We start from the raw sequence: 23,893 nt of genomic DNA on the forward strand, positions 1-23,893 counted from the left end.
GTCGAAAACAACTTGCAGTTTTCCTTTCTGTGGATGGTACACCCCGTGGTGAGGTATATACCATAATCTCCCATCATCTCGTTCCAGCTGTCCATTTGGCACAGGTACTGCATACTTTTTGTCTATGAGGTCTGTCATAAACGCTGTGTATTCTTTGTGAAAGTCTTCGTTTTTCTGCATTTTCTTTTTGAGACTTTCTGCTCTCTGCACAACTAACTCACGATTGTGGGTAGTTTCACCGACTGATCTTTAAGAGGGAGGCCTATACAATAATGACCTTCAACCTTTTTAACAGTGTCCTTGACAGAGTCCATGAAATGTATATCTTCTCGAGACATCTCGTGTCGCTCTTCAGAAGCCTTTTCTGGAAAATCTTGGTTGAACTGTTTCACACACAGTGTTTCAATTTCTGACAATGATATGCGGTTCACAGATGCACTTTGTTCATTTTCTGAGTCCTTCCTGTTCAATGGGCCATTGACAACCCACCCTAGGATTGTACAAACTGCATATGGACCAACTTCTACAGTGAATGATTTCCCAAGGTTCCATTGCCTTGTAAGTATTCGCTCCGATCAAAAGTCCAACATCTGCGTCAATGTCTGGCAGCTCAACTTTGTGTAGATGAGGCCACTTCTCCAAATCTGCTTGTTTCGGGATGCTCTCTTTCGAAACAGGAATGTCCTTGTGTGTGTATGTGTCAGGTAAGTCGATGTACACATTCTCTGCTACACCACTTACTTCTAAACCTGAAACGATGTAACTTGGCTCTACCTTCTTCTGACCCATAGTGCGGAGAAGGAATTGAGTTTTCTTCCCTTCTATGCCAAGTTGTCTCATGAGCTTTTCTGAGCAAAACATTGCATCACTTCCGTTGTCCAAAAATGCATAAGTGTCTATCGTTTTGTCGTTTTTCTTGAGCTTAACATGGACTGGCACAATAGCCAAAACTCTATTGCTACTACCGGCCCCAGTGGCACCACATGTTCCACTTGTGATTGGAGTTGGGCTGGTAATTTCCGCATCTGAACTTTCCATGTCGTCATTGGGTTTGTTATCAACTGCTACATCCTCCTTTTTCGCATAATGAAGAATGCTGGGATGTCTCTTGGAACAGTTGTCACACTGAAATCTTTTCTTACAGTCCTTACTCAAATGGCCTTGTGTTTAGCATGAAAAATAAAGTCCTTTTCCCTTAAGGAACTCTATTCTTTCCTTGTGAAGCAGTTGTCTAATTTTACGGCAATCTGAAAGTGAGTGGCTTTTCTCACAATATGTGCATGGACCTTTAAACACATCAATTGTCTGCTTTATATTGCCTTTATCTTCTGGCAACTTCTCCTTTGTTGCAGGTGCCACACTAGTGGCGAATGCACTGCCCTTTGGTCTAAACTTCTTGTTTGGTTTTGAATACTGTTTGTCAGCAGCATCTTTAATGTCACCAAAAACAGGATCTGAAGCTATTTTAGCTTGTCTATTTATGAATCTCACCAAATCTGAAAACTTGGCTCTCATACCAGAATTTTCCTGGATGTCAAACGCAAATACCCTCCACTTCTTCCTACTCCCTTGAACATATACATAGATATTTATTGGATGTTTCTTTTATTTTATTTTTTTTATTTTTAACTTTATGTGTTTATGTAATTATACATGTATATATGCATATGTTCAATAAACTTCAAACTTCAAACTTCAAACATTTCTCTCATCTTATAAGTTAACTTGGAAACTACAACCTTGAGATTTGTAGGATTGTCTAGTTCCTCAAGATGATGAATGTCTTCCATAGCTTTGTTGCAACCAGTCAAAAATAGTGAGAAGCTATGAAGCGCTTTGGCATCATCTGCTTTCACCTGAGGCCAGTTTACAGCCTTATTCAGGTAAGCTGTTGCAATTTTGATGTCATTGCCATAATGATAATACAACAGTTTCATTGCCTCGTGATAACCTTTTTGGGGGTTCATGTGCTGGCAACTTCTGACCAAATCTCTAGGCTCACCGCTAGTGAACTGCTCAAGATAGTAAATCTTGTCACTGTCATTATCAATTTTGCTTATAATAGTATGATCAAAAGCTCTCAAGAATGGTTTGAACTCTAAAGGATCACCACTGAAAAGTGGAACATCTCTCTGAGGTAAATTTGCTTGTTTCTGTTGTGTAACCAACATTTCTGTAATGGCATTCTGTTTTAGCATTATATCACACAAATTAACCGCAGTGTCCATTTCAACCTTCTGTGTTGGCATTTCCTGTTTAACTTGGTACCGTGGTTTATTTAAGTGAGTGTCTGACCGTTTGTTGATCACAACTGGAGGCGAACTGCTAAATAAGTCTGCAGGGTCAAAAGGTACACTTTTGTCCCCGTTGTCTTCATACTCGCACTCCTCCAGTACCTTTATCTTTGCATTAGAAGCTGCAATTTGAGTTTCCATTTCAAGCTGCTCCTTCCTTGCCTTTAACTTCAATTCTTCCATCTAAAAAGCTTGTTTCTCCTTCAACTTCTCTGCTTTTGCCATCACAGAAGCTCTTTCTGCTTGTTCCTTCCAACGTGCAGATGATGATGATGTAGTTGAACCACCGCTGCTGGACCCGGCCCTGGATGTGCTGAATCCTGGACGTCTCCTTGTCACTCCTCCTGTCGAAGATACGCTGTCATATGGTCCCACGTCGTCCGGTCCCACGTCGTATTGTCGTCTTGGTCCCAATTCGTATTGTTGTCGTCTTGCAACTGTCCATTTTTCAACATTTGTCACAAAACTGTTGAAATGTTCCTTTTTCGGTTGATACCAATATGCCTGATCAGCATCCTTCTCTTCTTGTGGTAACAGATGTAGAAGTTCTCATTTGACTGGACAAAGCCACTCATGAGTTTAGAAAACTCATTCAAATGTTCATCAACAGTATCTGGATCTTCATCATTTGTCATCAAAGCATTTATTTTATTCAGCTTCGCCGTCACCTGAGAAAGCTTTGTTCTCCTTATGTTGATTTGTCTATTCAAAAAGTCCTCCAGGCCTTTTTCCGTGTACTTTGTCGCCCTCTTTTGGCCACCATTGGTAGCGCATCCACTGCGTCGTATTTCTGCCGTCTCGTCATCCGCCATCTTACGTCTTGTCTTTAATTAATAAGAGTGAGAATAAAGTAGTCAATAACACAAAGCATGCGTTGCTTTCTTCCTAAGTGTCATCCAATGAAGACTACCACACTCTTCCTCTTATTTCTCTTCTTTTGGCGAATTTCTGAACATTACCAGTTCGTAGTTGCTTCCTGAAGGTTCGTTGCAGGTGCTCGGCTCGGCTCGTCGTTTCTCGATGAGCGTGGTCTTTTTACTTAATGTAGAGGTGAATTGTTCGTCGTTTCATTTGGTTCCTTCACCTCTTCGATTAATGGCTGACAGACTTGTTTTTTTATGCGTCACAACAGCACGGTAAAAAGACCGTGTTGCTGCAACCGTCTTTTATTTCCTTCTTCAACAATGTACAGAATCGCACTTCTTCTTCGTGTACAATAACAACAATAAACTTGCGCCCCCTATCGCAACATTCTATAGGTAATTCAATACAGAAAATATACACAAAAAATGTCGTTTGTTTTTCATCAAGAATCAACTGAGAAAATATTCAAATATTTAAATCAAATATATTGCCAAAAATATATATATATCTAAACTCAAATGACATTCATTTCAAATCAAATGAAATGGCGCTTACAGGAGGGGCGACACTTCGCACTCTACAGCACAACACACTCACCCTCCAACTGCGGTGAAACTTACTTGTAGTCCGTTCCTGTCAATCAAGCTGTGGCCACTTGCAACGTGGCTCCAAATGTGCTATTAAATCTCAAAAACGTGGGTCAGCTACAGAAAACGGCTGCTTGTCTAACGCTAATAAATGCCATCACTTTGGCACTCATGGCTTTAGCCTTGTTTCTGCTGCCTTACTGGTTTTTTAGCTCAGCGCCGTTAGCTGCTGCTGCAGCCACTCCCTCATTCACGTTCGTTCAAAACGGCTCTGCCATTATGACAGATTTTGAGGTGAGCAAAAGCCTTCTTTCCCCCTCTTAGAATCCTTGCTGAAAATGTTTTGATCTTCTGCCATGGAGAAGAAAAAACACCACACTGGTGAGGAGGATTGCTATGTGGTAGTCTCCTACAGTAGTGTGGGGCGGCCGGTCTTTTTTTCCTTTCTTTTTTTTTTTTTTTTTTTTTTGAGATGGCCGGTCTACAAGAACGAAAGGCGTGATAGATGTAATCAGCGCGACGTGGTCTATACATGACGTAAGCAGCGCGACTTGGTCTATTGTAGGCTGCTTGTGTTGCAAACAGTGTACAGACATTAATAAATATATCGGACCTTTTTATTGGCTAAAGTATACATCCCTAAATAAAACTATTCATGACATGTTATATTTAGCTTCAACTCAGAATTTTCTTGCGGGGGAAAAGATATATATATATATCTGGATATATATCGTATATCGATATTAAGCCAAAATATATCGGGATATGAGTATATGAGCCTTCTCCATTTACTATTTAGTCTTTTTTTCTTCTGAAATATGTCACATTAAATTACGAGTCCAACCGGAATTCATTCATTGATGTCGGTACTATTAGCGAATGACTATTTTAGGAGCAAATCCAGCCCCGAATAAATCTTTTTCAATTTCGATAGAATTTGGGTTCAAAGTCTTTCCATGTGTATAATTTTGGTTTCATCTTACAGCTTGCCAGTCATCTTCTGCAATGGAAAACACCTTGCTCATCTTGCCTCTGTGCACTCACTGCAAAGGACTGACAAAGAGAGGCCTTGACTCAGCTCTTAGATACGCTGGTAATCTCTTAAGGCCGTGAATGAAATGGAAAAGGGGTCTTAAGGATTTGAGGAAAGAACACTTTGTCATCCAAGGCTAAGTGCTTCTCAGGAGGAGTCACTTACATTGTGCTCTCCCTCTGTCAAACGCACTTCATAGGAGTAAGCCAGTATAATGTCCACTAGGCTGAGCCACACTTGGTAACGCGAAGCCTTGTCGAGCAGGTACGACTGGTTGTTGAATTTTCTCAACTGCTCTTTCTCCTCGTTGCTGAACTGTATAACTGAAAGAGAACAATACAGACCTAGCATTAAAATGGCAAATCAGATCAAATATGGATAGCATGGCTACTAACATCTGCCTCAAGAAATCATCTTTGTCCATCCATCCATTTTCTTGACCGCTTATTCCTCACAAGGTTCGTGGGGGGGTGCTGGAGCCTATCTCAGCTGGCTTTGGGCAGCTCACAAGCACACTTAGGGACAATTCGGAGCACCCAATTAACCTGCCATGCATGTCTTTGAAATGTGGGAGGAGACCGGAGTACCCGGAGAAGACCCACGCAGGCACGGGGAGAACATGCAAACTCCACCCAGGAAGGCCGGAGCCTGGACTCGAACCCTAGTCCACAGTACTGGGAGGTGGACGTGCTAACCAGTCATCCACTGTCCCGCCCAATCATCTTTGTGTGCAATAAAAAAATAGAAAATAGATACTGTCACTGTTGCTGGATTTGTCCCGATTTTGCTCCTTCCCAACCAAGGACGTCAGACGCCCGACAATAGGTTTTGTAACACTGTCTTATAAGATCATTCAATTAAATCTGACTGTATTTGACACAATAACAGGTTCCAAAACGAGTTAGGCCGACAATCTTAAATATTAATATTAGGGCTGCACGATATTGGAAAAACATGCGATATGCGATATACTTGCTGAACATAGCGATATCGATATTATTGCGATATTTAACATGCACCTAAAGAAATTAAATTTTTATTACCTAATGAAAGAAAAACATTTTTCATGTGGCAAAATAAGCAACCTTAATGCAATCTTAGTTAATTAATTGTAATTATGTCTTGATAATTTTCAACTATTGAATGGCGATGCACATTTTAGTTAGCATCTGACTGGTCAAATTCATATAAAAAGCATAAAATTCTATATAAAACTTATTGCATGCCTTTGCGATATGCATATTGCAAGGGCCAATATCGCGATATCGATATTTTTTCGATATATTGTGCAGCCCTAATTAATATACAGTATCTACCTGATTAAAAAGTTATGTCAGTGAACAGATGTTGATGTCACAACAGGTTTCATTCAGAAACAGCTATTTATAAATTTTCCATGATCAGTTTTGTTATAGCGCTACTCAGATGAACTAAATGCCCTCTCCTTTTAAATCTTCCACTTACAGCCTATTCAAAAAATTACCAGTAACTGTTTTTGCAAAACTACTTTCTGCTTAATTCATGTTAAAACATTTGAAGTTTGAAGTTTGAAGTTTTATTGAACATATGCATATATACACGTATAATTATATAAACACATAAAGTTAAAAGTAAAAAAAATAAAAGAAACATCCAATAAATATCTATGTATATGTTCAAGGGAGTAGGAAGAAGTTGAAAACTTATCCAGTCCTACCCCTTATTCTTCATATCCTATCACTTATTTATAATAAATTACATTTTTAATAAAAGAAAATATAATGCTACTCGTATAAAAAAATAAAATTAAAATAAAAATAAAAATACACAATAGTAACACACATATATACAAATTTCATTACACTCATATTAATACATCAAAGAAAAATAAGTAAATGAATAAATCATTTCTACAATCTTCTTAACTCATATCTGATTTAAATAATAATATTGAACTTTACTTTTAAACATTCTTTTAAATTCAACAAGTGAATTACATCTTTTCAGGTCAGTTCCCAAGTTATTCCACAAATTAACTCCTTTAACGGAGACACACCTTTGCTTAATATTTGTTCTTGTTTTGGGTTTTTTGTACACACTTGTACCCCTTATCTCATAAGGACAGTGTCTAATTTCAAACAACTTTTGAGTACTGTGGCAGAGTAGATTATTGTATACTTTATACATTATTTGTGCTATTTTAAACTCAACCAAGTCATAAAATTTCATTGTATTTAATTTAATAAATAGTGGATGTGTTGATTCTGTATATTTTGATCTATTAATAATCCTTATGGCTCTTTTTTGCAATTTAAAAACAGTGTCGGTATTTGTTTTATATGTGTTTCCCCAAATTTCCACACAATAGGTCAAATATGGTAATAATAATGTATTATATAATGTATATAGTGAATTCATGTTCAGGACCTCCTTGGTTTTATAGAGTATCCCTATGATTTTTGACATTTTCCTTTTAACATTTTCTATGTGTGGTTTCCAACATAATTTATCATCAATAACTACTCCAAGGAATTTATTTTCATACACCCTTTCTATTTCAATTAAATTCACCATAATTTTAACTTGATGAGTGATTGGTCTAGTACCGAAAACTATGAACTTGGTTTTATTTAAATTTAATGATAATTTATTCATATCAAACCAATTTTTTATTGTACTTAATTCATACTCCACAGTAGTCAGAAGCTGCTTCAAGTTGTCTCCAGAACAGTAGAAAGTTGTATCATCCGCAAACAAGACACTCTTGAGTATTTTCGAGACACAACAGATATCATTCATATACAATATAAATAATTTAGGGCCCAGCACAGACCCCTGAGGAACTCCATGAGTAATCTTCAATTGTTTTGAATTTGTATTTTTAAACTGCACATACTGATATCTATCATCCAAATAACTTTTTATCCATTTATATGCTAAGCCTCTTATACCATATTTCACTAATTTATTCATTAATATAGAATGGTCTATGGTGTCAAATGCTTTCTTTAGATCCATAAATATCCCAACAGTAAATTTTTTATTGTCTATGTTGGTAGCTATTGCCTCTACAAGTTCCATGACTGCCATTGAGGTGGTCCGTTTTTCTCTAAAACCGTACTGATATTCACTCAAAATCTTATGTTTCTCAATAAAATTATCCAGTCTATATAAAAATAATTTTTCTAGAATTTTTGAGAACTGTGGCAACAATGATATTGGTCTATAATTACTAAATATATGTCTATCACCACTTTTGTAAATAGGAATTACTTTTGCTATTTTCATTTTTGATGGAAATATACCAGTTTGGAAAGACAAATTACAAATATATGTAAAAGGTTTTACAACATATTCTATAATACTTTTTACCAGTGTCATATCAATATTAAAATAGTCGGTAGACTTTTTATTTTTTAATGTTTTTACAACATTTAATACTTCAATATCATTAACACCATTTAGGAACATAGTGGATGAATTATTTACAACGTACTTATCTATTTCATGTTTATTTCTTGTCTCTGGAATTTCATTTGCCAAATTTCTACCCACATTAACTAAATATTCATTGAAGTTATTGACTATGTCTGAAATTTTATCGATTACACTGTTTTTATCTTTTATAAAATATTCTGGATAATTTATTTTTTTAGATCTATTTTTAATTACATCATTTAGTATTTTCCATATTTCTTGCATATTGTTTTTTATTCTGCTCTAGTAGTGCATGGTAATGATCTTTCTTCCTTATACGTATAATATTTAATAATTTATTTTTATAGGTCTTATACTTTGTTTCAGATTCCATAGTTCTTGTTTTAAGAAATCTTTTATATAAAATGTTTTTCTTTTTACATGCATTTTCTATCCCCTTTGTCATCCATACCTTATTTGGACCTTTATACTTCCTTTTAATTTGAACTATTGGACAGTGTTTATTGTATAAAAAGTTAATTGTTGACTGGAATTCACTATATGCAGTGTTAGGATCGTTTTTTGAATAGACCTCAGACCAGTTATGCTTTTCTAGGTCCAGCTTAAAGGCAGCCATGGACCTAGATGTTGTTAATCTTTTTTCAATTGTGTAAGTTGACGGCTTCATAATTTTTTTTTCAAAATAATCATGAAGAACTGCAAAGACCGGAAGATGATCACTTATATCAATAATAAGGAGTCCACTTTCTATTTTAAAATCTATTTTATTTATAAATATATTATCTATTAGTGTAGCTGTATCAATTGTTATTCTACTTGGTTTCGTAATGACAGGGAATAAACTGTTACTATACATCATATTTATAAAGTCGGTTGTTTTCTGGTGTCCATTAGGATTTAACAGGTCAATGTTAAAATCACCACACATTATTCGCGTTTTTTTTATCATTTGTATAACTAAGAATTTCTGCTAGTTTATCGTTAAATGTGTCAAGACATGACCCAGGTGTCCTATATATACAACTTATAATTACATTTGGTACATTTTTCATATGTACCTCAATTGTCACACATTCCATTACGTTATCCATGGCAGTTGTCAGATGTTCAACTTTACTACATTTAAAAACCTTATCAACATAAATTGCAACCCCTCCTCCTCTTCTGTTTTCCCTATTCATTGTAAACAGTTCATATCCTTCATTAAAACATTTATCAGTAACCCAACCAGTCTTCCCTCATATGGCAGTGTACGAAGTAAATATAACCACAGACAGCAGAATTTGGACTATTATGTCTCTGTATGTTACACATTTGAAGGGGAAATAACAAAAAGAATGTTTTCATTTTCAGTTACATAACATGTTTTCATATATACATTTATTTATGCAAATAGCATGACCTATTTCTACACGAGTAAAGGTTTGTGGCAATTAGCAAGAAGATGTAGTTCTAGACTGTTTAAACAAAACAAAACACTCCCAAGAACACCAAAAGTATGCATTTCCCATACATGTACCGGTATATTATATGCACACATAGCACTTCCTCTCTGGCTTCAATGGGAGATGAAATCTGCTGGGAAGGAGATTCCTGCCGCATTACGTTAGCTCCCTGCAGATGCTACCTGACTCCATCCTTAGTGTGTCTGGACTGGAAACAAAGACCTACACTACTTCACGAGTAACCACATCTGTTTGTACTCTTCTTTAGGCACTTCACACGTGGAGGGGAGGGGTGTAAATATAATAAAACACTGCAAGCAAGTCTTCGATATTATTTTTGTCACAAAGCCGTCAAAGTATAATGAGGATTTCGCTGAAAGAGAACATAAAAAAATGAAAAAAATAAAAAATAAATAAATAATAATAATAATAATAATAATAATAATAACTTGTTCTTTTCTGCGTTCACAGGCAAAAATAAAATAAAAAATCAAAATCGTTAATTTCTGTATAATTAAGCAAACTTACAAATTCAGCAGATAATCACACAATTGTCCCCACTTTACAGCATTTAGTGGACATCAAAATCTCCACAGCCGTTTAGTCCATAGGTTTTTGTGAAAAATAAACCTACATAAATCGTTTAACTTTTTCCATAACCTGTACAATTCAATTAAATTTTTCTTATCTTTTCAATGTTGTCATTTGATCGAGTTGTCGCCTACAGATGACGTCATTCCTCTTATTTGATGAATGAGGGTCAAAATATGGCCTTATTCGGATATGGCAAATGTAAATGCAAACACCGTGGCCGTCTCAGGCCTATATCTCTGGTTGCCCTTATTGTGGTCAAATGTTAGTTTTCCAAGTGGCAGCCAAATCCAGACATAACAAGCTTCAGTAGGTATGTAAGGCCAAGCTGTCTGGTCCATTTAGTTTGCAGCGGCGGATGAATATGGGCCCCCTGTGGACAGCTGGGGCCTGTCAATGTGATGGCCCTGACACCAGAGAGCACAAAGGGTCCACTTTCTACTTCATTAACACTTGTATCCGCACCCATCTGTCAGGTGACATATATATCAGCTATAGCTGCAGTGAAAGAGGGCTGATGTGGCTCTAAAAGGCCCAATGAAGGGTATTGTTGTCTTAATATAGGAGAACCACTTACAAGTCATGATCATGCTCTCAAAATCTGTTAAATTCAAACAAGATGTCATTCTTGAGCTTCTGGTTATTCAAACTGTCAATGGATTGGTCATATTAACACATTTGGAATACCTCGATTGAACAGGGTATCTGTTTGCCTTCTGCGCATGTTCTGTTCGCAAGTCTTTGCAGTACAGGAACGAATTGTATGTGTAGCGTTGTCACACTCGCTTGAGAAGGCGGGCCCAGCGGGCGTTTTCCCGGTGGGGCACCAGAGGTTGGGTCTTGGGCACAGTTGGGTGTTCAACAGCACAATGACCCAACCACACATCTAAAGTGGTAATGCAGGCTAGTATTAAGGTTTTACGTTTTAGAATAGCCTTCTCAAAGTCCTAACTTCAGGCCTAGATACACTAATCCGATGTCGGGAGTTGGACAAGACAGCGTTGGGCCGACGGCATGCGCCGTCTGATCAGTGTATGAATTACTGTCGTAAAATCTGATCGAGTAGTAATATGTCGAGGTGGTGGGGGGGTGGGGGGGGGGGGGGGGGTGTTTGGGGGGTAACATTTCCAGCAAATTCAACATGTTGAATTGGCATCGGTGTGGGCATTTGATCACTGTGATTGGCTGTTAGCTAGCAAATCAGCGCACGGGGCAAGAAGAGGAAGTGACGAATGCGGATAAACAGTACTGATGGAAAGCCTGGACCATTTTTTTCCCCCGCTCATTTTGCGCATCGTCACCCTGCTGTACCCTCCGCATTTGAACGTACAATGTCTGGACAGAAGATCGTGAAGATGACTTAGTCTCTTTGGTTCAAGAGAGACCGGCATTGTATGATATTACTGTTAAAAGGTTTACCAACAAAGGTATGAAAGCCAAAATATGGCATGACATGGGGACGCGATTGGATATTAGGCATGTCCTCATCACACTTTTTTGGACCCGAGTCCGTGTCAGTCACCTCATTTTGAGATCGTCCGATTCCGAGTCCCGATCCGATATCTTGGCATTTTATTAGGGAGAATTTTATTTACTTATTTATTAATTAAAACAGAACTACCCCAACACCTTTTATATGGTGAGTGGACAGTGCTTAAACCAAGTACTACATTGATCGGCCCCGATTTCCGATCACGTGATCGGATCAGGACATCCCTACTGGATATAGCAGGTAGAATTCACTTTTATATACGATACTGTGCAAAAAGCCGGAGGGTTTCATTCACATGGGAAGCCATCATGAGAGAAAAAGTAACCCGCATGCACTGTTTACGTTTTTATATCCCGCCCCCGTAAAGAGGTTCCCGGTTACCTTTAGGAAGAATGACTACCACCACCGATGGTGTGGAGGTGAATTACTTGTCCCGCATGCGCTGAAGGTACGTAATAGTCGTGGTCGGTGCGGTGTGTATTTACATAATTTTGATATGCGACGTGCCGACGTCTGGGCCGATGCCACAAGGGGTAGGCGTCGGTCACATTTGGCCGAGTCGGATTGGTGTATTTAGGCCTTTAAACCCCATGAGAACAATGCTAAAGTAACAAATCCATGTAAGCAAGCCAACAAATATAACTGAATTGCACCAATTCTGTCAGGAGGAGTGGTCAAACATTCAACCACAAGCTTACCAGCTTACAAGCTTGTGGATGGCTACCAAAACCGCCTAATTTAAGTAAAAATGGCCAAAGAGACATGCAACCAAACATACCATTGCTGTATGTATATTTCTGACCCAGCATATTTGCTCAATTTTTCTGTTAACCCTTAATTATAATAATAAAAGATGACAAAGACAAAGACAAAATTTCCCTGAATGTTTTTTTTTGTGTGTGACAATAAAGTATCCGTTCCAATTACTCGATCAGAGAAAAAAACAGCATTATAGAAATAACTGGAAGCTCAGGAGGGCCATGACTTTATGTTGTTTACAAGCAGTGTTGCCACAGTTACCTTGAAAAAGTAACTTAGTTACTTTACTGATTACTTGGTTTTAAAAGTAACTAAATTGCGTTACTGATTACTTGATTTTAAAAGTAACTAAGTTAGATTAAAAGTTACTTTTTTAGTTACTTTCAGCAGCTGCCGATAACACCATCTCAACGTAAAAATAATGCAGTAGAAACGGAGTTCCAAATACTTTATTGAAAGTGCATTTTTAACATGAAAATAAAGTTTTTTTTTTATGAAAAACAAAATAGGCAGTCTCTCTTGACTTCTTGTAACGTAAATACTTTTTATAAAACAAAAAATAAAAATCTATCCAGGTTGAAAATGAAAATCCCCTAAATTCCTCTATTGTTTGTTTGTTCCGCTATTCCAGTGTGTACACATGTATCAGTTTAAATATTTATTAGTAGTTATTGACAGTTATAATTGTTTTTTGGTTTGTTTGTTTTTTCTCTTCAAAATAAGGATCAGGAAAACAAAAGGTTGATAATTTAATGTTAAATATAAATATTTAACCTTTAGACAGACACCAACACAATTAAACAGAATATTTGCACATTGTGAAGTATTTCAGAAACATAAATTTAAGACATGAAATAAACCTACCGTCCAGCCAAAAGAAATATGAAGCCACCTTATGGAACAATAAATCTATCAAACACATTTTAACCACTTAATATATGCAAAAATATTTCCAAAAGTTCATTTCCCTTTATAATCAACAATTTTTGTATTTAACAATTGTTTTTTCTTTTGTCATCACTTTCATTTTTGGTTAATGTATGACATCTTTTTTTGTTTTTTTAATCTGAGACACGATGATGACCACAGAATCACTACTGTTTATATTTTGTTTTTTGGGCTGTCGTAATCGCGGGCACGTCTCAGTTCTCCTATCTGCTGCTCATGCTAGTTGTAGACATTGACAGGGAGCCACAAACTGAGAAATGAGATACTTGCAGTGTGCTTTTAGCTTAGCTGGTGTGTTGGCTGTGGGACATACCTGTGTCGTTTGAATCCATGCATTGGATCGTCACGGGAGTTATTCTTTTTGGCTCGCGCGCAGTACCAACGCCGGCCCGGGACATACAAGTGCACCGAGAGGACTCGATAGCCATGGGAAATACCGAGATGTACGGCACCGGCTTCTGCTAACTGTCTCCATTTGTATGTTGTCACTCGTTGCGCGCGCGCGCGCCGTGTCGCGAGCACGGAAACACGGAAGTAGCTTGAATGGTGATGCTACTGAAATGTAAACAAAACAAGTAGAGCACGGCGCAGAACTCTTGCTATTGTTATGAAAACCATAAAGCCTCACTCGCAACCGATACGGTCGTTTAGCTCCCCTTGACGAATGATGGTTCGGTCGAATCGTTTTTTTGTTCCACCCCTACTGAAAACGTAACTTGTCTGACGTCACTCCCCCTGGCGAGAGGGCGGAGACGACCTCATCCCATAATGCTTCACGGACCAGTTGAGGATGGAAATAAATTATTTTTTTTACCACTTTTATGGTCCATAATGCACACTTTTTTTGTTGTGTTGTGTGCCTGTTGGTTAATAAAACTAGTAGTAAAAGTATCATCACTTTTGTTTTGAATGTGCAAACCATTCATGACCAGACCATGGCTGAATTCAGTGTGGTGATCAATGACTTCTGCCTCATCTTCGTAGTTAGCAGTAGTTGTTTGTGACTGTTACAACAGTGAGATAGTTTGCCTTCTTCATGAAAATGTGGAGTAACGCATTGATTCTCTGGACAGTAACTTTAATCAGACTACTTTGTAGAATAAAGTAACGCGTTAGACTATTAGTTACTTTAGAAAGCAACTTTTTTGAGTAACGCGTTACGAAGTAACGCGTTACCGGCAACACTGTTTACAAGTGTATGTAAACTTTTGATTACAACTGTATGAATTGTTTCAAAAAACCGAATTTTGACTTTAACCCCAATATTGACTGAATCAGCCTTATGTTCCATGAGTTATGGGGAAATTTTGGCTGTCTTCACTTATACATTCCGGTCCTCTAATTTGGACCAAGAAGTAACAAGCAAGCAACATATTTGGTTCAGTTCAGTGAGTATTCACACACACATTTTTTTGTCATCAGACCAAAAGCACAGAAAGAATGTTATGGATATATTAATAATCTAGCCTACATTCTACTACATATTTGACATTTTGTGTCAACAGAAAAGCTAGCTGCTTGATAGATTATATATAATTGCTTGTTTATAAAAATGCACATTTTGGATCAAAACTCAGTCTGTCACTGACGGACACCCATTTCGCTGACGAACAAACGCCCTGCCTGTCTCGTGTATTTGTTTGCGGGGGTTGTTTAGGGAGCACTGCACTGCATGTAACCGCTTTGCACTTCATGTACATTAGGTGGTGGTATGCACCAAAGAATCATGCGCTACATATAGTCATGCAAGACAACAATTAATGAGCTAAGAGGTCAGAAAGTAGCTTTGAATATTACAGAAATTTTACAGAGAAGTTCTTTTGAGTCAAGTTTTAAAATCCTATTTTAATTTTTGGAAAGAGTAGGGTTTAATAGGAGGTTGTAAAATAACAGCCACCAAAAGACTGAAGACAGAAGTAAAAGACAGAAGAGGAAGATGAAGACGAAGAAGACAACAAAGAATACAACAAAGACTAAGGTTGTGCCCGAATGTGCACACTACTCCCCATCTTGTCACTACTATGGGGTCACGCCATTTTGTAGGTGTGTCCAAATGTCAAAAACAAAAAATGTAGCACACTCAAAATTACCCACAATGCACTTTAAAAAGTAGTTAACATTGACGGTCACTTGGTTAAGTGATATACTATATATATACTATATATACTAAATATATATGACTGATATAGACCAGAATGCATTGCAAGCATGAAAAAAAATGGTGCAAGCTACAGCGCAAGCATGACAAACAAAGCCATACATTCTACTGAAATCGTTTTAGTTGAAAATATGGACAACAACAAAGGATATATTTTTTTAAACATTTGTATTCACAAGAAATAGTCGGAGATGTATTCACCGGTGCATCATGACAGGTACAGTGGTCACGTGATATGCAACGAAGAGCAAGTAGTGAGCTGGCTGTCCGAATCACCAAACAGAATGCGGGCACTATATAGTAGGCAACTATATAGTGCGGGGCTATATAATGATTCAGCGGTTAGGGGATAAGGGTGGAAATTCGGATATAGCCTAAGACAACTCGCGTGTGGTCTTACAAATTATGGATTTGGATTTATAGATAGGTGCAGGAGTGTGACCGACTTGGACTGGATTCTAATTTAGGTCACAAATGCGAAGCTGGCATCCGGGTGTTTTAAGGGTCAAAACAGCAGCAGGCAGCCACCAGTGTGCTCACACTGGCCTTAACAATTTAATAGATTAAGTTAGTAAATCAGTGTATTTGACGTTTTGTAGAGCTCTTTGGGCAGCCATCACATGATGCAGAAGATACACTGATATACATTATAGTGCACTCCATTTACCATTTAATCAAAATGAATTTTTCATCTGTTGGACGATGATGTTTTTTGTTTTTTTGACAGACTGACGGACTGGCTGATCGGTGAAATTTATTGACAAAAACGCAGTTCAAATAAGGATGACGGACTGATAGACTGACAATGACAGACAAAGGAGAAGGCTGCTGATGAATGAAGGACCAGCAAAATTTTCTGAATTGCCTACCTCTGGCATTTACACATGTAGTTCACCAAAACAGAAAATGGCACTTCAAAACCACTACTCAAACACATTAACCTCAATCCCGCAGTGAAAGGAAGACATGATGCTATCAGCAAAGCAATGTTTGGTGCGCACCAGGGTTCACATGGTAACATTCCCACTTGACCAAACAAACAGCACTAGAAATTGCACTAGAGTGTGAACACATCCTGATTGCTGTTCTGGGCTAAACTCAATACTGCAAACGATGGCTTTTACCTTGCTTCCCATCTGTGTTCACACTAGTGAAGAAGCGTCCTCTGACAGAGCTAAAACTGCTACCTCCTGCAATAATGTTATCTGTTTAATCTAAATCCTTTCTCAACCTTGCCACGGCCAGGCACTACATCTAAGATTTAACAGTGAGCCATGTGCCTCCTTAAACCATGGTGGTATTAGTAGACTGTGAGATGCGCTGGATAGCACAATTAAATGGGCTCTTGGCTCTTGCTGAGGCCTTCACTAGCTATCACGTCTGTGTAAAAAGAGCTGAGGAAAGGAATTAAGTCGGGATGCTCCAGCTATCAAAAAGCTCATATCTGTCTTAGTGAATGAGCAATTGATTTTAGATGGATGGGAAGTGATAATAAAAACCACTTCTAACTTTGGGAGAAAGCAGAATACTGAAAACCTGTAATCCTTTTTGGGGTTGTCACATTAAAATGGTGGAGAAGCATTTCTTTAAAAGTATGCCAGAAGGCATCAGAGTGAACCAGTAACTGAGTGAGGTCCAAGTTCAAGCTCTTATAAAAGTTAAGTGTCATTGCTACTGAAGTGCCCTGGAGCATTTTAGGCAGTGTAGCTTCATAACCAACAAGTTGAGCTTTGACCCTCATCTTGAGTGGGACCGTAAGAAGACTGATTTGTCCTTTGGGTATTAATATATTGTATGAGAACAATGTTAGTGCCCTGTTGAAGAGAACCCCCACCAATGAAATCCATTTGAGTGTAGTAGAAAATAAAACCATATCGGAGGTTGTTAATTGGGCTGAGAGAGAATTGACAACAATGCCTTCTCATTTATGTGCTATTTTATGCCACCTCCTGGAAGCCTTCAGATACAACTTGCTTTCATCCGTTTAAGGTCAAATTAATATATTGCGCTGGACATTTTGCAAAAACAATCCAAAAGTTATTTCCTGCCATTATTGTGATTTGATATGCAATGCAATATTTTTATACATACATATATATTTTTTGAATTTAGAATCCATCCTTTTTTCTGACGTGGATTGTATAACCACTAAAATATATTTTTTCACTGTGAACTTAATTATTTGTCGTAAATAAACAATTTTTAGACTAATTAAATGAAATTAAATGAAAGTGCGATATACCATCCAGCGCAACTCACTTTTCTGAAATTGATTGATTTCATTTTCAAGGTTCGATTTTAAGAACTGATGTATTAGTCTTGGTTTCTGCATGTTTACTCTGTAACTGGAGTAACATTGATCATTTCTGCCAACCAGCATACAAGAGAGACGGAAAAAAAAAAAAAAAACACCCATGAAACAACGAATTATTTTTAGATGGGGTTTTGGGAACTAATGATTTTAGGAAAAATTTGAATTGCGATCTGACAGATATTCCGATTTCTACTCAATTTGCAATTTTCTTCAAATCAAGCTTCCATACAATATTCACTATGCACAGCAGGCTTTCCCAATCCTAGTCCTTGAGGGTCAGAGTCCTGCAGGTTTTAGATGCTTCCATACTGCGAAACACCTGATTCCTATAATCAGCTCATCAGCAAACGCTGCAGAAGCCTGAAAACGATCCTGGTCTTTAGAATCAGGTGTGTTGGAGGACGGAAACATCTAAAACCTGGAGGATTCCGACCCTCAAGGACCAGGATTGGGGGAAGCCTGATGTACAGTAACATTTACAACTCAGTGGTACAAAAGACTGCAAATACAAGCAAATATTGCTAATATTATAAAACTTTTATTTAATTTAGACTTCAAGTTTGTCGTCATGGCTGATGTCAGTGTTAGCGTATTTCGCTGTTTGTGTGTGTGCGCTAAAATCATGTATCCGTCGTCTTACTTTATGTCTAGATACGTATTAAAGGTAATACAAATTATGTTCATAGTTGCTGGCTCTCCATCTTAAATGCGATTCTCACCTGACCTCTGTGAAAAGTCTTCTGTACACCAAAACACTGACTTGAGGCTTTCCCGAGTCTGCATTTCATGTTAACATTTAGCATGCTTGGTGACTCCATGTTCCTCTGTCGGTGAAGGCACTACTTGTTAGTAAGGTAGTTTATTTGTCACCACAGAGGAGAGGATCTGCACCACACAGCTCGTTGCTCCTGCACTTCTGTGCTGCCACAAGCAAGTTAGCGACTGCGTCCAAATGTACCGACGGGTACAACTCCAACTATTGGGAACAAAAATATTTTAAAACTGCATTTTATTTCCTTTATTGTACATATTTACAACGGAAATGTATCATTTCTGTAGTATACAGTGAATGCATTGTTTTGATTCTTGTGCTTGCGCTCTCTCTTTTTCTTACTCGCAATGCGTTGTGGTCTATATCAACCGGCTGAATGACCATCAATGTTCACTACTTTTCAAAGTGCATTGTGGGTCATTTTGAGTGCGCTACTACGTTTTTTTATTTTGCACATTCGGACACATCCACAAAATGGTAAAGACTCCTTAGTAGTGCACTATATGGGGAGTAGTGTGCAGATTCAGACACAACCAGCATTCTCAAGCATCCGTGAAAGTAAAGACTTCCAGGTGAATGGGTGACAGCGTGACATCCATCCATTTTCTTAACCGCTTACTCCTCACAAGGGTCGCGGGGTGCTGGAGCCTATCCCAGACAGCTTCGGGCAGTAGGCACGGTACACCTTGAACTGGTTGCTAGCCAAATGCAGGTCACTCAGAGACAAACAACCATCCACACTAGGGGTGTGACGATATCTCAAGACGGCGATACATCGCGATATTTTCTCTCACGGTGGGTTATCGATATGCCTATACAATGTATCAATACAGCCGCTGTAATGGCTCCATTGTTCCTTATTGCGCAATTACTTGGTGGGCCGCTAGATGTGCGGCAGTGTTCAGGCAAAGAAGACCCAAGTAAACAAAACGCCGGCTGCATACAAGTCAAAGATGTGGATATATTGATAGTGTGGAATGGATACATTTCGGATTTTATCAAATGGAAGAGAGAAGAGAAGGACTTGGGTGTATGCAAGAACTGTTTCCAGTGTAACAATAGTTATACTGGAAACATGACGAATACTTAGAGCGGCATCATCCAGGACTAGACTTGCTAAAGTTAAGAGCTAATTCTCTCTCTCTCTGCTAATTTAATTCTCCAAGGGCAAAGTTGATCACGCACAGCATCTCTGTGTATATTTGCAATCGATTTCCACCCGTATAGCGTAGTTGTGAATGATGGTTTTCGCTACGTGATTTTGTTACGTTTTTTTATTTTGCAGTCGCTTACGTTGTCAGGGGCACGAGGTAGATGTCTTGCTCGGTGAGTTTAAGCGGGGGCAATACGACACGAAAAACACACACAACGCTGTGATAGTTACTACATGAAATGGAGCTCAGCTAAAGCTCCCGAATGTCGGGCCACTCTCCCGAACTTCCAAACTACACTAGTGCAACAAGAAATGAGTAATGGCAAACTAACACACGAGAGCGGGGGCTCGCTAACAAAACAAAGGGAGAAAGGAACACATACAAATAGCCAGACCACGACTGAAGACAACCAGGTAAAATAACCGGTCATTTCACTGAGAAAAAGAATTCCAACTTTGTAAGAGGAGATTAGGGCTACACTAATGCACTTGAGTCGTCACAACGAGTAGGTCTTACCAGCGAGTCAACAACGGATGGACATCTATCTTTTTTTTTTTTTTTTTTACCATTTCCACGCATTCCATCAGTGATTGGGACCTCAAATCATACGTGCTGCTCTTTTTCTTTTCTTTTTCTTTTTTTATTTTAAAGGCCAAATGTGAAGTAAGGTTGGCCAACCATGTTTTTGAGTAATACCAATGGCTAAACCATTGTCAGCATATTTTCGTTGTTTTTTTTAACGCAACCCTTTCAGGTTCTTAGTTTAACCCATAGCAACGCCCTTGACAACGAGAATGCTTTTCTTCGACAATCTTCGGAAATTTTCGGAAATGACGTCACACCGGGAAGTTGCGAGAGAAGTCGGCCATTGAACTGCATTGTTTGCATTGCTACTCGGTAAGATGACTCGACGATGTGTGGCGATGTATTGTTCTCAAGCTGAAGAAAAGTTGTACGAGTGGCCAAAAGATAACAGGGCACGTAAATGGACAACTTTCGTTCGCGCGAAGCGAATGAATTTCACGCCATCGTCGAAGAGTGTTCTGTGTTACAAACACTTCGAAGATGCCTGCTTTCTCAACCAGTCTGCTTATGATAAAGGATTTGCAAAAAAGTAAGTGATTACAATTATTTTGAAAACACGTGGAATTTTTGGATAGATCACTGATGACTTTGACAAAGCAGAGCTTCCAACAGTTGTGGAATGAACAGTAGAAGCTAGCGACATTAACCGAAAGCTAACGTCTCGGTGCTTTTCATATCAACGATGAGTAATAATGGCAGTGAGACAAATTGTTCTGGAAGTAAATTTCAATAGGTTGGCAGCATTGCTTTGTTGATGAAAGAACATAACACGTCCTTTTGAAAAACTGCCAATCATATGTCAATCGTACTGCATTTTATGAGTCATTAAATAATTAAATATTTGGTAAGGCAGGGTTAGATGAAATGTGATTGTATTTTTTTAAATTATATATTTAAATGCTGGTTGGTTTTATAGGTTTTATGAGCGAAGCATATTTTTAGTGTCTCCTTATGTTTCTGCAGGTTATTGCTCAATGCAACTGCTGTCCCAACAATTCACTTGCCTCCACAAGACCAGCAGCAGATTCAAAATCCACCTGCCCAGCGTGCAGCAGCAGCTAACCGAGAAAGGAAGCGAGCCGTAGCTGAGGCTATCACCTCTGCAGCTGCCTCTGAACAAGAAATGGCTGATTACGAGGGTCAGTTATTGCAGGATGAATCCTGTTCTAACAGCGAAGATGATGAAGTTATGCCACCACATAATGTGGATAAAAGTAAGTTAGGTGGAGTTGTTTTAGTCACTATGTACTTGCATGATTCAAATGTGTTGGATGGCCGTGATACAGACATTGAAATGGTGGTCACTGAAACAATGACTGCCATTAGTGATAATCATATACATACGTTGATTATAAAACATGTTTATCTTTTCAATTTGCTCCTCTAGATGGTGCTCATGGCTTAAACATAACAGCTAGTGCAATGGAAATTTATTAAATTTCCACTGCATCTGTTCAACCAAAAATGCCATCTCAAAGAATCGAGAAAAAAAAAAAAATATATATATATATATATATATATATATAATGTGCTTCAAGTGTGATTTGTCCATGACTAGTAGAACATAAGGATGAAATGTAGAACTTTGAGATATAAAGCTATTTCATCACAATGTGACAATTTGTTAATAAGGCAATTTTTGTTCAATTCCAGAATCATTCTCGCTGCTATGCATTATAATGAAAATGCTGGGAGACCACAGAAAGTGACGAAGGAAGGAATACACTCCTACTGCATCGTTTATCCCAAATATAAGAGTGGTGGCTATTCTCTGAGAAAGATATTGGTGGATGCAACTTATGGTAAGTTATGAAACAAAAACAATTCCAGGCAGATGCATTACTTAGTGTAAGTATGTATGTCGCCCAAATATTTATCATCCCAATTTTTTTTTTCTTTTTTTGCAGACTATGTGAATGACTGCCTTTCAGAGGTGATGAAACTGATTGACATTCCAAATAAGTACAGAACCGGTGATGTGGTCGTCGACCCACAATTTCTTACAGCAGCAGTGAACAGACCGGAAAAATCAAATGTTATTGCTGAGCACCATACGAGATTCCTCAGAAAATAAAGAATCACATCCCTTGTATTAAGTTGTCCTCATTTGTTTATTTTTATTATGATGTAACTAGTCCAAATCACAGTTCTGGAACACTTCTCTGTGAAACACGAAACCCTTTGAATAAAGCTGACTCCTCTTCTCCTGGTGGTGGAAAATGTGCCCTGATACAAGACACTGCACATGCTGGAAGGACAACACGGTTGTCCAGACCAAGAAACTTCCAGCACCAGCGCACAAATTGTCTGTAGGCAATATGTCTATACTTGGCATCCTGTGGCCCATCAAATGCCTTGCCTCTGTACTGTTGCTTGTAGGTCATCCATGCTACCTGTAATCCATATGGGTCCAGGCACACAGCATTGAATCCAGGATGATCAGTGATGCAGTCCAGTACCTGATTGAAGTGTTCCTCTCCTTGTAGACGTACAGTCACTACTTTTTGAATTTCATGGCAGCAAACACATTCTACAGCTGTAGGCATTTGCTGGCAATTACCACAAGTACACCTGAAATAAAAATAAAATAAAATAAATAGTAAAATACTGAGCAATGACACCATGAACAGAAATGTTATTGAACAAGTGTATTGCTATACCAATCAGTCAATAATTCTGTTTATGAAAACATTTGTTTCAAAATATACAAGTACGTGGACTGAATCATGTACAAAAGTAAGAAATAGTCATTGATAAATCTCTCAAGTACAAGTAAAAAAAAAACATTGCTGAAAAGAATACTCAAGTACTGAGTAACTGCTTGAACATAAAGTCAGATTTATTTATTTTTTTTTAAAAACGTCAGACAAAAATATAAAATTATGTCCAAATGCTGGCATCTTCAAAAAAAAAAAAAAAAAATACCACTGCCTACATATATCTTACCAATCTTGTAATCTCGACGAGTCTTGTCTCCATTCCATGTCAGTTCGTCTGGGCGCACTATCAGCATCCTGATTAGCATCTGGCTCGTACATGTAAGGTCCAACGTATAAAATACCAACCTCCTCCTCTTCCTCCAACTCTTCAAAAACTTGGTTCTCCTCATTTTCGCTCAAACTATCGCTGATATCGCTGTCTGAATTAGAGATAGACCGATAATCGGCCGGGCCGATAATCGGGGCCGATATTTGACATATTGGTACATATCGGTATCGGTCTGTTTTATTAATCTGACGGCCGATATGAGCGATCCATTTAAAACTCCGTCTTTTCGCTTCGAATGCAGCCCAGAGCGTCTCTGTCTGGTATGGAGTCCAACTCCAGCAACGTAACGCCCATAGCAGCATTTGATTGGTTAGCCGTGCAAGAGCCAGAACCAATCAGTAGTGTATGCCGTGTATCACAGTAGAGTAGCATGTTAAGAGTAGAGTAATGTCATTATATTTACCTCTCGTGACGCACACATTGCATTCTGGG

At 38.2% G+C, this 23,893-nt stretch overlaps 1 protein-coding gene and 1 long non-coding RNA gene across 3 annotated transcripts in view; one reads left to right on the forward strand and one right to left on the reverse strand.

The window, feature by feature from the left end:
- Positions 1 to 23,893, reverse strand: part of shq1 (SHQ1, H/ACA ribonucleoprotein assembly factor) — an 87,708-nt gene that overhangs the window by 54,035 nt on the left and 9,780 nt on the right. For both annotated transcript variants that reach the window (XM_077529764.1, XM_077529765.1), the window contains exon 8: positions 4,944 to 5,101. In XM_077529764.1, coding sequence (XP_077385890.1) covers positions 4,944 to 5,101 — 158 coding nt within the window. The remainder of the gene's footprint in view (positions 1 to 4,943; positions 5,102 to 23,893) is intronic.
- Positions 20,816 to 22,505, forward strand: LOC144023850 (uncharacterized). The gene is made up of 4 exons (XR_013284619.1): positions 20,816 to 20,942; positions 21,377 to 21,627; positions 22,067 to 22,215; positions 22,321 to 22,505. It is a non-coding gene; the product is annotated as an uncharacterized LOC144023850 (long non-coding RNA).

Source organism: Festucalex cinctus, chromosome 8 (genome assembly GCF_051991245.1).
Source record: "Festucalex cinctus isolate MCC-2025b chromosome 8, RoL_Fcin_1.0, whole genome shotgun sequence".
NCBI classification, from domain to species: Eukaryota; Metazoa; Chordata; class Actinopteri; order Syngnathiformes; family Syngnathidae; genus Festucalex; species Festucalex cinctus.